Source organism: Falco cherrug, chromosome 9 (assembly GCF_023634085.1).
Source record: "Falco cherrug isolate bFalChe1 chromosome 9, bFalChe1.pri, whole genome shotgun sequence".
NCBI lineage: Eukaryota > Metazoa > Chordata > Aves > Falconiformes > Falconidae > Falco > Falco cherrug.
In genome coordinates, this window is record NC_073705.1 from 33951713 (window position 1) to 33966791 (window position 15079).

The 15079-nt window shown below is 42.0% G+C and overlaps 1 protein-coding gene across 1 annotated transcript; it reads right to left on the minus strand.

Moving 5' to 3' along the window:
• Positions 1 to 3402: 3402 nt before the first annotated feature.
• LOC114017817 (beta-microseminoprotein-like) lies at positions 3403 to 14815 on the minus strand. The gene is made up of 6 exons (XM_027815339.2): positions 14798 to 14815; positions 12679 to 12745; positions 11862 to 11968; positions 5831 to 5918; positions 5034 to 5136; positions 3403 to 3862 (listed from the first exon to the last, which is right to left on the minus strand). The coding sequence occupies exons 1-6, from the start codon at positions 14813 to 14815 to the stop codon at positions 3733 to 3735; spliced, it is 513 nt and encodes a 170-aa protein (XP_027671140.2). The 3' UTR covers positions 3403 to 3732.
• Positions 14816 to 15079: the final 264 nt, after the last annotated feature.

Genomic DNA, 15079 nt, shown 5'->3' on the forward strand with positions numbered 1-15079 from the left:
CAGCTCCTCAGGAAGTGGAAGTTTCCCATCTTACTGGAGCCAGAAAAGCTGAAATTATTTATTTAGCTGGCCTGTTCTCTTCTGTTTCTTCCTTAATTTATTTATCACATATTTATTTGTTCTGCTGTTCGAAGTATGAAAGTCAGGGGACAAAACCCACTAGGAAACAGACAGTCCTATTACTGAGGGGTATTTTGATTTGTGAAGCTGCTCTTCTCGTCTCCCTCAGCTTGCAGCATTCCTTGGCCAGCCTTATTTCCACACCTTTCAATCACTTAAAGATATGCTGTGTCACTTTCATTCTCTCAATTCAGACATTCAGGCAGAGCCTGCAAACTACCAAATTAGCATCTGCTCTCTTCTTAAAGTCAACAGAGAACAGCTGCAGCACTGTTCCTGAAGGACTGCTGTGCTCTGCTACCCGGGGATCAGGAAATAACCGAAGCACCAATATTCTGCTGTGGCATCTGGAACTTTCTTCTTGACAGACTTTTAGGATGAGCTGCTGTAGCAAGATTCTGGTCATGTTTTGATGAGGTGAATAGGGATGAATTAGAGTCCTACTACGCGAATATTCTTTCCACATCCTGTCGAACTGCAGGGTGAAAATGCTTACTATTAACAAGCTAATGAGGGAGCAGCACCTGGGTCATTCCAGCCCCACACTAGTTCATGTACCTGGGACCTACACTCACACAGGAGCCACTGAGCGTAAGCCGGGTGATGCTGTGTGGCTGGAACTGCCATGCAGTAGCTCTCCAGCCTGTAGCACAGAGGAGACAATACTGGAGCTAGCTCAGAGTGAGAACAGCAGCAGCAAGACAGAGGTGCAGATGCCCGTTTCCTCATCCAGGCAAGTCTTGTAGGCTTGGTTCAGCACCCTGCTGGAAAGGATGCTGGTACCCAAGCTGGCTGGTTTGAATGTAGCCATGTTTAATTTCACTATATGATGGGGATAACTGAACATGTACCTGTGGAGGGTCTCTGTGGGGAACCTGACCCATTAAGGCTTTTACAAAATGCACAAGCAGTACGTGTGTGAGGGTGCATAAGGGTGGAAATTCCTCTATATGCAGGACAATTGCTACTGGGAAGCAGCATGGAAGTACTGTAGTCCCACCTATTGCTAGTCATGTGCTGGTTAGATCGGCCGTTTCTGTTCATATCAGTAGGTTTGCATTGATTCTGGCAACCCATGGACCAACCCCTGTTTGCTGTTGATAGGGAACGGAGCAAAGGAACTGCAGCTGGTATGGCATGGGGCTGCCCTGCTGCGCACAGAGTGATAAGGAGGCCTGCTCCCATTCTCTGTCCACAGCACGTGCTCCTGTTACAGGAGGGCACTGGGGAACCGTCCTGTTTTTTCTGCAGTTTATTTCCTAAGACAGTTGGACTCCATGGAGACAGCATGTTTCAAGGGGGTGCAGATGCAGGGGGAAGCAGTCTTCTGCTCTGGCCAAATAACTCCTTCCTGCAAGTGGCGATGGTGACAGCAGGGCCCCTACCAACAAACACTCATCGGGTGCAATTGAGCATTTCCCTGAGAGCACCAGGATTGTCACAGCAGTGGGATTACAGCTGCACTCTGGATGCTTTGAGGGTCTCCTCCAGCGCTTTTGTGTCAGGTCTTTGGCCATGTCAGCCCTCATTGATGGATCCCTGATGCTCTCTCTTTCTTCCTCTGAGCATGGAAATTCAGAGGCCAATTCTCCTACAGTACATTTAACAAATCTAATTGTGTTCCAGCATCTGGAGTCCTGCTCTCTCTGGCACTGTTAAACAGTGAGCAAACAGCATCCACAAAGAATAGTACCAGGTATTCAATGACAAAAGCATATGGAGAAAATGCACTGTGGAACAGTACATAGTTCATGTGTATGCCAAGCTTATTAGGTCTACACAGCATCCTTGCAGGTATTTTGCACAAGTCTGGTTTGGCTTTATTTTGTCAGAATCTCTATCTCGCTCTGAAGCAGAATTGATGTTTTAACCATTTTCAGCCTTCTCCAATTTGTTCATAACCCTCCTTCCTTGGGGAAGCTATGAAACTGCTGTATCTTCCCAGGAGTTTTTCTGAAGTGCTTAAATGATGTTCAAGCCTTCAGGAAAGTAGCCCTGTTACTCAGGGCCCCCTAGGAAGGCCCTTGTAAATGATCTAGCATTTGGGAAGTGGATAGTATGATCCCTTACATCTGTATCTATGTTTATAGCTATATCTGCATCTGTATCTGTATCTATCTGTGTGTGTGTGTATATATATATATATATGTATATAAAACTGGGTGAATTCCTCTGATCCACCTTCAGCAAGCAGAAAAATGAGAGTCCTTCCAGTATCTGCTACTCACAGGTTGGAAGGGTCATAACCAGCTGCAGTGATGTTCACTCCATTACTTCCAGGAAGGCACAGGGAGATATCATCAAAGGGAGCTGCTACTAGCTAGTTCTAACTAATCACAAGGGCCAAAGATTTGAGAAGCTGCCATTATATTTCTCATTTTACTTGCTTCCTGGAATCACCTTAATGACTTCCTGGTAGTGCCTGGAGCCATGGATGGGTTTTCTTCTAACCATTGGTAAGCTGTTTTCCTCAGTATGTGCAGGTTTTCTACTTACATATGCTCAGCACCACACTTGAAAATAGACCATGTGAACGTGGTTTTCCACAACAGATATTAAAAATAAGCTGTTGTTTCCATCAGCTGAAATATTTAGTTGTACTACACTTCAGCAAGGTAGAGGAAAGACAGATGAAGAAAACACCTATCATGTTAGAGTTGAAAAAACACACTCAAATGATATATCTGGGCCTTTTAACCTGTACAGAGCTCTAGTTATAATTGCTCTTAATATTGTCTAAATATGTTTTATAGGATATTTCTCATATAACACATGTTCACGGACTTTGTACCAGGCACAGCATAGTGTCTGAAGTCTACAGAATAAACATGTTGTTTTCTGTGCAAACAGCTTTCATGGGTTGTTTGTCAGTGGACTTTGATCCAAACAAGATTACTGCAGGAAATTCTACCCCAGTACAGAAGGCTACAGAGCTATTTATATGGCATTTCTTTGCAGTAGGTTGGACGCTTAGGCATGAGCTTGCCTTTTTTGTAATATACCTGCCATCTCCTGGAGAATATGTTCCCTTGTGCATCTGCACTAATGGATTGACCTACACAAGGCACCGGGGTGGGGATGTGGGGGCAGGTTTTTACAGGACTGTTTTCTGCTTTCTTTCATCCTATTCTTCTAGTGCACGCATCCTTGGGGGAATGTCAATGAGTGTAATAGCATAATGAATCTTTATCTGGCAACAATTAATATAATACCTGTTACTCTAAAAGCTAGATAATTTCAAAATCAATAATTAGATTTACAAACATTTACAGACACCATGAATTCTGTTTTCAACAAGACCATTCAGTTACTACTTAGAAGGAAAAGCAGTGATTTGATGTATGTGAAAAATTATTTAGCTCTGGATCCCAACAGGAAAAAAGTCACAAAATTATCTGTGGTAAAGCTGGGTTACAAATGTGTGTGTTATTAAGACAAACCACCTAGTGTCAGAAATGAGATAGATGAGGCACAATTAGAGATGTAAAAGGCACGAGGTGAACCCGTTCCTCCTGAAACCATGCTGCCTTGCTGCTTTCTTCTAAGGGACAGATCCAGAGCATGTTCAACTTCTAGGGTAGGTGTGGAAGAGGAGAAATACATCACATGGTTTTAATCAGCTCCATTGTAGACTTTGCAGCTTATGTCAGGATTAGTCTTCTTCACCACTCGGATGGAACAGCTTTTCTTGTGGAATAGGCCCACACAGTTCACTCTGTCATAGTTCTTGGGGATTACGACCCTGTCATTGAGAAAGGCAAAGAGAAAATCAACGGCCAAGACATGGTCTGAAAAGGATGCTTACTGAGCCACAGGCATCCTGGAGCAAGCTACATCATGGATCAGTTTGACTCATTGATAACATTAATAGAATAACACAAAATATTAATAGAAGTGCTATGGATTATCATAGGAGGGATACAGAGCCCTGGTCATGGCTGAACAGATGAAGTGATTTCCCAATGTTTGTTCTGGTTTAAATGTGTTTCCCACTGGTCATTCTATTAGAGATTAGTATAAATTCCTGTACAGAACAAAACAAGGATTAATTCTGTCTTCCCCATTCCAAATAAGACTTTCTTGATAATAACAAACCATTTAAAGAGTGCTGAATCACCCCAAGATGAATACCTCCCTAATGAGTCTCTTCTCAGCACAAGCCAAATCCCTCCCTTCTACGGCTGAGGACAGCCAGGAATATTTACCACCAAGGGTTCCTTGGGTTGCATCCTTCTTCACAGAACCCTTATGGGACTCTCTCCCTCACCTCAAGGAGAATTTTGCCAGCCTTCTTGGCAGATACTCAGTTCACACTACTACATTCAGGAAGACACAGGTCTCCTTGGGATATCACCTGCCATCCATGAGGCAGGAACAAGTAAGAAGATTTAGAAAGCAAAGTATCAGAGCAGGGCATATGTCCTGTTTTGATGAGCAGGAAGGGTGGGTTCTTGGCAGCACGGGAAAGATGTGGAGCAGCTCTGGCCTCATTAGACATTTGCAGGCAGGCCACTGGTCTGATACAGGGCTGCAGAAACCCACACATATGCATGTGGTGGTGTGTTTAGGTATCTGGAGACAAACTGCTGAACAGAAAGAGGAAGAAAACAGAGGGCAAAGGGAACCATGGACACAGTTAGTGTCAGAATCAAAAAAAGGACTAGGTGATGAGGAAGAGCTGTGTGCCGGAAAGACCTTAACTGTGTTTCATTTTGTTTCTTCACAAAGAAATCTATGTGATTGCCAGATTATTCTGTTTGGTCACAATGAGAGCTAACTGGGAAACAGGAAGAGGGATTTTGCTCATGCAAGTATGAAATTCCAGTGCGTGCTTTCAGTGAGGATTTTTAAGTCTGAACATTTCAATCAGCTCCTGAATAAGCAAAAAATAAAAAAAGTTTGGGTGAACTTACAAGCTGCAGCAAATCATTGCATTCATCTTACACCTGCATTGGTAACAATCTTCAGTCTTCCACACCGCACCAAAAACATAGAGGTTTCTGTTTGAAAGGCACCCTGCATGTACACACCAGAAAATGATAGTCAGTAGATCAGTATGAACATTTATCAACAGACAGACCACAATCTTATCAAAGCACTGATTTCTGTAGAGTCACACCAGAGAAGAATCTAACCCAGTGTTCTGCAGAAAAGACACCGTGCCTTTGTTCCCGAGGAGTGCATGAGTATATTACATGGCATGATAAACTGGTAGCAACCACATACCAGAGAAGTATTATTCTGCTGTTGCAGTGGATATGAGAAATGCCTTAGCTTACGGCTACGGTCAGATCTTTCTGCCCTTTCTCATATTCAACATACAGGTCTAGACTTTAATTTCTCCCTCCTCTCCAATTCTTCAACTTGCTGTACTAAAGTGAATTTAAAGACCAGCTGTGTTGTCTTTGCTTTTATGTTAGTGTCAGGTACCTCCCTCAGGTTAGTCAATGCTGCTTAAAAGTACATGGTTTTTACCACATGGGCCAGGACTTCAGTTATGCATCAGCCCAGAGGGTAACTATTGAACAGGATAGAGTCTCTCTCTGTGTGCCCAGAGATGCCTCCAGGTGGGTTGATTCTTCAGTATACAGCTGTTTGGATCATTCTTCAGCAAAGAATGAATTATACTCTTCCAACAATTCTAAGAAAAAAAAGGGCTTTGAATCTGAATTAATGCTTTAGGGATGTCTAATGTATTTGCCGTTCTTACCGTATTTGCTGGCTGGTCTGAAGTAACAGCGAGCATCACACAGAGTCCTTGAGAAGAGAAGGATCAAGCAAAAAAGCGGCAAGTATTTCTAGAAAATAAACAAGAATCTTTAAAATTAGATGGCTTTTTCAAAGTTCTAGCAGACTAACTCACACAGAATTAAGGATGAATCCTACTATTCCAAATAAACTCAGATAAAAAATACTTCCAGTGTACATACACACACAAACAATAAGCTTCTAACTTACCATACTTGCATGAGGTGCTCACATTTCATAAAGAGAAGTAGTGTGTATTTATATACAGTGAGGAAACAATGGTCCATGCAAAGGGAGGTGATGTAAATGTTGAGCACCCTGGGTGCCAATGGACACTCTAACCTGTCCTGATCGTTAATCAGAAGGTGGTACCTCAAAAAGGCTTGCAAAGGCTTGTTTTGTGCACTGACGTATGTTGGCATCTTGATCTCCATTGTTTTGGTATAAATCTGAAGAAACTCCATCAGACAGGCTAGTTACTCCACATTGACATTGGTGTCAGTGGAAGAGCCTGACCCCCAGAAAGCCATTCCTCCAGAACTGGCAGGCCATCAAGGAACAGCGGGGAAAGGGCACATGCTAAGCAAGGCAGCAGGGCACTATTGTTCAGCTGACCTGTACGAGGAGATCGCCCCCAGGTATGGAACACACCATTCATACAGTGCAGCAGTGTGGAAAGTCCACTGTTCTCAGACTGATTTATTATAATTTCAATTATTTTAGACACATATTATTTTGTCCATATTTAGTGACCTGCAGGGACTAGCTGTAGTGCTGTAGCTCTCAGCTGCTGAAGCAAAGCCAGGTATGGGGAACAGAGGCACATCACCACGACCAGATAGCACCATTTTGGTAGCAGAAGTGAAATGAGCTGTGCGTTGCCTTAGTCCTAAACGAACATAACAGTCAGGATGATTGTCACTTACAGCTCCCTTCCTGACAGCAATAACTGTGATTCTAAGGACTAAGGGAGGCAAAGAAAGAAAAAGTTCCAGTTCTCTTTCACCATATGCGTGCCCTGCCTCTAACACAGCTGGAATCCACAGTAGTGTTGTTTCTGCCACTAAAATGAGGACATTTCTTTCCATACACATCCTGCTATAGGTGTCCAGGTCTTTGTGCCATTAGACTGTTGCAACACACAGTACGTGAGGCTGCATCTCAAAACCAGTCAGGAAAACCAGCACAGATCCCTGTGGCTGTATCAGAGGCTGCAGGGATTCAGTCCTTTACTGAACTGGAGCATAGGCATAACAAGTTTTAAAAGTTACCAGAGGATTCCCAGCATAATGAATTGCATTTTATTTCATTAGCTTGGCTCTTTCAGCACACCTGGATTTCATTAGACACCTTGATTGGTATGGCTAAACTCATTATCTTCCACTGATTGCAAACAACTAGAGGAAGCAAAGCTGCACTGGAAGAGGTTTTGGGATAAAAGGAGCAGTGGCAGAATAAGCATGGTTTCTTGAGGGATCTGTTGTTGCGGAGAAGTTGGTGGCTGTTTGCTGTGTTAGCAGATCTGATTTATGCAAGTTCCTTTTTATTATTTTGTGTGTGTGTACTGAGCAAGAGGCTTTGAGCTTCTGCTGTACTTTGCTTTTAGCTTTGCGGTGCAGTTGTCAAGTTTTGTGTTAACTTTCTGATTTTGGTAGGCTGTGCTCTCTGTGGTTCTGCTGCAGGAAAACAGTTGTGGTACCTAATTAAATGCTTCAAGAAAATACTCTTCTTCTGATAATCCTTAAAATAGTTAATTTCTATTTGAAGGGAATTATTTGCTCAAACTGATTTTGTTAGTAATTGGAGGCAACCAGGTGAAAACACAGTATAGCTCTTACACTACTAAGCCTTTGATATGAATTTGGTTTCACTTCAATTGAAACCATTTGATTAGGGTCTGGTCTAACTAGAGGCCAGACCTGTTTCTGCCCTGTCCCTGCTGTAACTCTTGACAAGTCTCGTGCTGTTTTTTGAGGAGAGGTAAATATTATACTGTGTAATATCTCTAATAAGAATACAGTTGTGAGGAAATGTAACAAGCAACTTCTGACTTGAAGGACATGGTGGATTCTAAACTATTCTCTTACTTAAGATAATTAGTTTATATAATTATCCTTTCTTCCTTGGAGACAAAAAACTATATTAATAACATTCTTATAATTCTTGCTATTTCTCAGGTAGATAAATGCATGAAATACACATATAAAACAGGAAACTGAAGTGCAGTGTAACCAAAGCTGTTGCTGCCAGAAACGCCTGGTAGCTCTACCTTCTTAACGTGAAATGTATATTAAGTATGCTGTGTGCTTTGTTTTTTCCTGAAAACAAACAAATAAACAAAAAATAGCAGCAGCTTAAAGCATCTTGGATTGCAAACTTGAGAATGAAGAAAAAAATTCTTATGAAAGCCTGTAATATTGAGTGACTTGTCTATGGGATCTGTATCAGAGCAGAGGCTCAGCCTGTCTCTGTTTATGTTACTGCTGAGCTGCTTGGAATTTTCCTCTTGAGACAAGCAAGGTTTTCTATGGCATAATGGGTAACAAAGGACTAGAGAGGATTCTCTGTTGTGCGGACGTAAATTTAGTTACCTTCTGGGGCTGCAGTGTTAAGCAAGTATCCTCTGGGGCTTGTCCTAGTCCAGCTTGCCTGGCTGATGGCTGTGATGGGTGAGAAGGTTGAGTGTCCCTGAGACACAGCCATGAGGGCAGCTTGCTGCTTTCCCTCTGTACCTTCTCCCTTGGGGTCTGTCCTACTGGCTGTGGGAGTATGGCAGTACTTAATGTATGGGTCTCTTTAGCTTGAGTTCCAATGCAATGAAAGGAACATCCAGCACTGCCTTTCCCTGTTTATCTAGTTCCTGGGTCTGTCAGGGAAGTTGGTGGCTTGGCTGAAATAGTGACTTTGTGCCAATCCAAGGAAGCAATTCTGCCCTGGAAAGCTTTTGCCGATTAAAAGGATTCTGAGTTTTCTGAGCAGATGCCTGAGGTTGGAGGGTCTGGGCTGTGGTCCTCCCTTGAACCAGAGGGGTGCCTGGATGGTGGCTTCAGATCACCAGGGTTCTGATGGCTATCAAATCGTAATTTGGTTCAAACTTGCTTATGTTGAAAACACTTCTTCAGTAGCCTTTAGTGGCTTTAGACATGATCTGCTGGATATCTATTTCTTCACCTTGTGTTTCCTGATTCAAAGCTACATCAACATACTGCTTAATGACTAAGCAGTATGGTGGGCTTCAAAATTAGATTAAAACATGTGAATAAATCTGACCTGATTTCAAAATGGTTCATGTCAATCTGTTTTAGAGAAGCTAGTAAGGGAAAGTGATGTTCCTTCCGGCTCTGACAACAGGTTGCCTCCATTTTTAGTTGAACTCGTGGGGATGAGCTATTGGGTAAGACCCTACCTAATGTGTGTGCAACTGTTGGGAAATCAAAGACTTCATGAAACTTTATATTTTTCCCAAAAGCACCTGGCCCTTGTCAGTGAGAGTATAGTTTGCTGTTTATCAGGGGTGCAGCAGCACCAGCGTCTGTTGTACAGCGGACTGGAGTGACTTCTGTGTTATACAGCTTCAGGCATGAATACTTTCACTGTCCCCGAGCCGTTATAGTTAGCTGTTAAACAAAACCTGCTTGTTTCTGCCTCTCTAGATTTGCTGCACCTTTAGCAGGACAGGGCAGCAATGGGAGAAGCCTCTGGAATTACAGTGGAAAAAATACTGGGCTATTTTGAAGGAGGTTATCATCTTATAGTGACAAAGGACTGCAGTTTATCAGTGCTCCTTAATGGAGATCTACTTGAAATATCAACTGTGTAGGAGCACTGAAGCCCTGGAGAAGTGTAAAAAGCATGCGTCAGTGTTTGAGACATGCTGAAAGAAATGAAATGTGGAAACACAATTTTGGAGGGTGGGGAGGAGTGTTTAAATAACACAGTCTTGCTGAGTGTTTTAGGTTGGTTGTATGGCTCGCAGGTTCTGGAGTTTCATGTAAATACCTGTTACAAAGCCAGTTTGCCCTAAAATAAAACACAGCTTGGCCCAGGGGAACATGCACACAATAGACTGGCACAGAAACTTTCAGGCTTCCAAAAGATGCCAGTGCAAACTTTCCTGCATACCAACAAAAGAATTAACTAAGACCAAAGGGAACAAGAAAAACTGTCACAAATTGAGTTTATCTAAGTTTTTAAAATTGGCACAAAGCAGAATGTGAACCACAAGCATCTAGCTTCTTTGGTATGCATAATATAATTGAGTTATACACTTGCCTTGTTTAGAATTGTTTTGGTTGGACTTTATTTTTAAGGTCGGGGTAAAAATCTTAATGGAAAAAAAACATGAATGGGTACAAAACTGTTAAGTTTTATGTGATATACACTGTTTAATAGGAAAACTTCCATCAGATTTATGTGTGTGTTCTGGTGTTTGGTTTAAAAGACTTGGTAGTTAGTAGGCTAAGCACCAGATTTCATTTTTAGGGCAAGAACACCTTTGCAGTACTGAAAAGACTTGCCTTTAAAAGAATTGCTGGAGTGGTGGCCAGCTATCTGAAACTGCCTCTCTCTCTAGCAGGGCTAGTAGGCAAGCTGTGTGCTACCAGGTGGAGAGAGGGAAACCAGAGGGAAGAGAGCACAAAACTTCCTCTGCTCTGCCTGAGCTGTGCTGCCTCTAAAGGTTCTGCAGAGCCCCTTAAGCCTTTAACATGTTGAGATAATTGAGGACGCTCTTATGTGAATGTTTCCACTATGTGGAGCTAGTGGTGTTACAATCTAAAGCTTTGGGAGCGGAGGGGTATATGGGACAGTAGCTGTTTGTGTTGATGTAGTAAAATGCCAAGACAGCATCACTTTGTAAAAGTGGGGAGAGCAAAGTAGAGCTTTGTACACTTTGTCTCTGTTTTCTCAGTTTTGAGGGTTTTGTCATCCTCCCACAGCTAGGCTCCTGGCTACAGAAGGGAGCCAAATCCCTGCTGTGCTTCTGGTGTTGCAAAACCAGATGCGAGAGCTAATATCATCTGTCTCACTGCCAAAACATGGAGCAGACTGATTGCTGGAGGTTTTTTTGGATTAGACATGAAATTAATCTTTCCTACTTCTGTATGGCAGACAGGGTAGATCCACATAGCATAACAAGGCTTCACAGATGGTGGAGAAATGGGCTTGGGTGGATTTAGAATGCAGTTAAATAGGACTGGATCATGCTGGGAGTACTGGAAGTCTGGCTTTTTCTGGAATTTGGGTGCATATGCCTACTCAGTCTTAAAAAGGAAAGTAAAACTTTGTTCAAGCTTACTTAAGACTTGCATGGTGAAGCTTGGAGAGGCAAAAGCCCAGCAGAAACTCAGGCTGGCCACTGCTGTAAAAGATAACAAAAAATGTTTTTACTAACATGCAATGGAAGCATAGCACTGGGTTAGACTGGGTAGCTGGTGGCTCCTGCAGTTGGTACGTTGGGCAGGATCCAGGGAGTCATACAGGATAAAATATCACCATATAAGACACTGTCCTAGAAAAGAGAGTGTTCAGAAAGATGTTGAAGTTGCTTTTCATTTCTTTCCCATGTTTTTTTTTGAATGTTAATACTTTAGGTTTCCATCCTTAAAGAAGCAAATAAGAATTTCTGATGCTTTGTCCGATTTTGTGTTAGCTTCAAGGTACAGCCGTGCCTAGATCACAGTATATATTCCCTGGCACTGGAGTGTGACTAGAGAAGAATTAAAATTAACAGCTACTGACGACACTTAAAACTGTCTGCTTTAATTTCTGACCTCAAGTAAGGAACAAGTCAGTTCGTTCTTTACAGGCAAGCAGAAGACAGAGAAACCAAGGGAGTCTTTTGTGAGTAGGTATTCAGTTTTATTATGTGTTAGGTTTTATGAGTAGATTTCACTCAGTAGCTGAATTTTTCAGTGTTTTTTTAATTTGAGAAATAGAACTTTAACACAAAAAAATATCCCCCAAATCCACAACTCTTCTGTTAAAGTGCTCACTGTTGACTGAGCATCTTCTGAGTGATCATCTTTCTCAACTACTTTACCATTGCAGGTCTCCTTGTTGAAAATGCTTACATACTTCCTTTCATCACAGCCAGTTGTGTCTTAAAGCTGTCATTGGAAAAGACAAAGAGGCTATGAGACCAAGAAGTAAACAGCTTCTGTTTCAGATGGTATCTACACTTTTAATATTAAGAGGCTTTACTGAGGAGGTGTTCAGGAGCAGAAAAGGGAGCTCAGACAAAGCTCCCAGCTCAAATGTCACTTAGCCTGCTGCTTAAGCAGGATGAGGGGAGCGCTGTAGTTTACTCATCTGATTTATACCCAAAGGATGTCTGCTGTGTTTATTTGCTACTCCAATATCATTGCTTTTCCTCTTCAGCCACAGTAGGGAGAAAGAATTGCATGGGTGGTGGATGTCACTATAGGAAGAATTACAAGCGGGCCAGTGTGTCTCAAGCTGCTTCTCAGAGAAAAGAGGGGCAGTGTGTGGTTTTGGGAAAATCTGGATTAGGAGCAGCAGAAATTTCTTAACTACATGTTCTCTCTTGAATCAGTATCTTGCCTGAAATTTTAGTCCCAAGAAGAATTAAGTCTCCTTTTTTAGTCAAGAATAATTTTTTAAACATGAGCTATATTGGTCAGAGGAACTTCTTGCATGCTTGGTGATGATGGTGTTGGGTTAATGCATGACTTTGTGATATGAGTTGAGTGAGAGAAGGGTCGTGGTCATTCCCCAGGGACCCCTGTGTGAAGGGATGTGGTTTACTCTGTATCAGGGCAGTGGAAAAAAAACCCCACTGCTGCTCTGAACTAAACTTGGAGCAGCAGTCAATTCCATCCCTGGAACAGGAGCAACCACAGCAGTTGTCAGTCCTCCACTGGGAATCATGCAACTCTCGTTCGAGTCACAGCAGTCTGAAAATGTAGTGTGCAAGCAGCCTTCAGTGTCAGACCTATTGCACTAACAACAGCGTTGCTTGCACAAAATGGGTAGGATCTTTGTTGGCTTTTTAGATTAACGTCCCTATCTGGCAAATGTGGAGGTTCCCCAGCAGAGGAGGACCGCTGTTACTCTCACACATGAAGGCGGCTATCCTGGGTCCCTGTTTCCTGTGGTTCTCAGCAGTATCAAGTGTCCTGGAGTAGCTCATCTTTAAGTATAGGAATCAGAGCACCCACCCATGGATAACTTCTGGAAGGATGTGCTAATCATGTTGGTCAAATGTACTAGTTCTTCCCAATCCCATAACTTTAAGGAATACATTAAGCATGAGATCCAAAGCCTGTACTAGATTTCTTGTTTCCCTTCCTCATGCTTTTACTGGTGCTGCCAGCAAGCCAGAAATCTTCTTGCACTGAGAAAGTTGTCTTCATCTGTAAGAAAACTGGTACGTAGATTCTACAGAAGCTCTTGGGACTCTAGGTGGTAATAAGGCTCCGAATTATAAATAAATATATAAATGTCCAAATAAGGTAATAAATCGAATGAATTTCTATTTAATTTAAAAGTAAAATAAGCACTGTAAATCACTTAAAACATGAAGTGTTACTGAGGAACTACTGATATTATGAATATGAATGTGACCTTATGAGATAATTAATCTTCATAAGTTTTAGAAGAAAGAAGTAGTCTTAATTTGTAAGACTGGTAGAGAAAAACTTGTTATACTGAAAGAATTCCAGTATCACGTGGAGCAGTTCCAGTCTACAGCAAACTGGATATTAATCTTGATGCATGCACTTCTCAGTGGCTCAAATTAAAAATAATCCATGAGGGACCTCTAAGTCATTTTTGTTAGCCATGAAAATGTTTATTTTTAAAACTAGGATTAAAAAAAAAAAAAAAGATAATGAAGACTGATTTTTCTCCAGGAACAGTTCTGTGAGCTATTTAGATAGGAAGTCTCTGGATCTCCATGGTCAAAATATTACTTCCCCTAAGAAGCTGCAGCTGTTTGTTCTCTGGGAGAGGGAACATTCCTTCATGTACCAGTTGAGGCTGTGCTCTGTGTAATCCTGGTACGAGCTGGCAGAAAAGGGGCAAAGTCATTCAGGACAAGTTTTAAAACTGTTCTGCAGGATACAAAAACTCTTTGGAGAAAACTTACCTTAGGACCTTAAGCAATGTGAGAACATTCATTTAACACATGCTGCTGTTTAGAGGAATGGCATGATTAAATCAGTGAATGGAAGTCAGATTTTTAAAAGGCATATGCACATTTTTTTGGACTTGCAGGAGTGAATTGTACAGAAACACAGAGTAATTGACTGATATCCAGCCTGCAGTGCAGAGAACTTTAAAAAGTGAAGTACATAATACCAGTGCTTGCAAACGCTTGGGTTTTTTTCCCAAAAGGAATTATATTAAGTAAAGCCATAAGCAAGTTTAAAACAATGTTCATAGGCAAATTACCAAAAACAAAGCCAGAGAAAACATGCCATGTTAAATCCTTCTGATTTTACTGATGGCTCACAGAGCTTGAGACGGGTCATCTCAAGAAGCTAGTACCCCTCTGAATAAATATAGGCTGACAATTGATTTTGGGCCAAGTGAGGATCCCTGCCCTAAAAATGCTGAGCTGTGTGTAACCTTGTGCTTTTACAAGACAACAGACTCCTTGTGTTTATGGAGCATCATTAAACAGTCTGCTTGTCCTGGAAGGTTTTTTTCTTTTCAAACCATACAACAGTTAACTGCAGACTGTTGTGGTTTTTTTAATACTCAATTCTGGAGAACAGAGACCATGTAGAAGCAGCGTTTTATAGGGTATTGTTGCCTGGTCTCCTATATGTGGGCAGATGTAGGATATTACCAATTGCCAGGTGGGACATTCTGTTCTCATGCCCATTACTGGCTGGACTTCTCTCCCCAGGGAGTGTGGGGAATTTTTATACTGAAGAATCAGAAGGTGCCTGCTTTTTATTAGTACCTTAAGCTCTGCTGCCATGTTTCCAGGGGGCCGATCTGGATCTTTTTCAGTGTAGGCAAGAACCACTAATGCAGTGTAGTGTGTACAGACTTTGAGGAGCAGGGCTTGGGGGATGACACCTGGCAGCAGGTCAGAGTGGGCAATGGAAAGGAACAGTCACTGCCATTGGGTGATGACATTGCTGAAGAGAAAGAAAAATAAAAGGCGAAAAAGGATGGTGATCTTCCATCCTCACTGTTTTTTCAGAGGTCACAGGTGTTAGCAGCATGTCTTGCCTATACT

Bases quoted from the DNA above. Each gene is read 5' to 3' on its own strand.
- LOC114017817 (XM_027815339.2), bottom strand. The intron at 11,969-12,678 runs GTTCAGAGCAGC...GACAGCTTTAAG, and splicing joins TGACTGCTGCTCCAAGTTTA to ACACAACTGGCTGTGATGAA. The intron at 3,863-5,033 runs GTAAGTTCACCC...TCTCAATGACAG, and splicing joins GCAATGATTTGCTGCAGCTT to GGTCGTAATCCCCAAGAACT.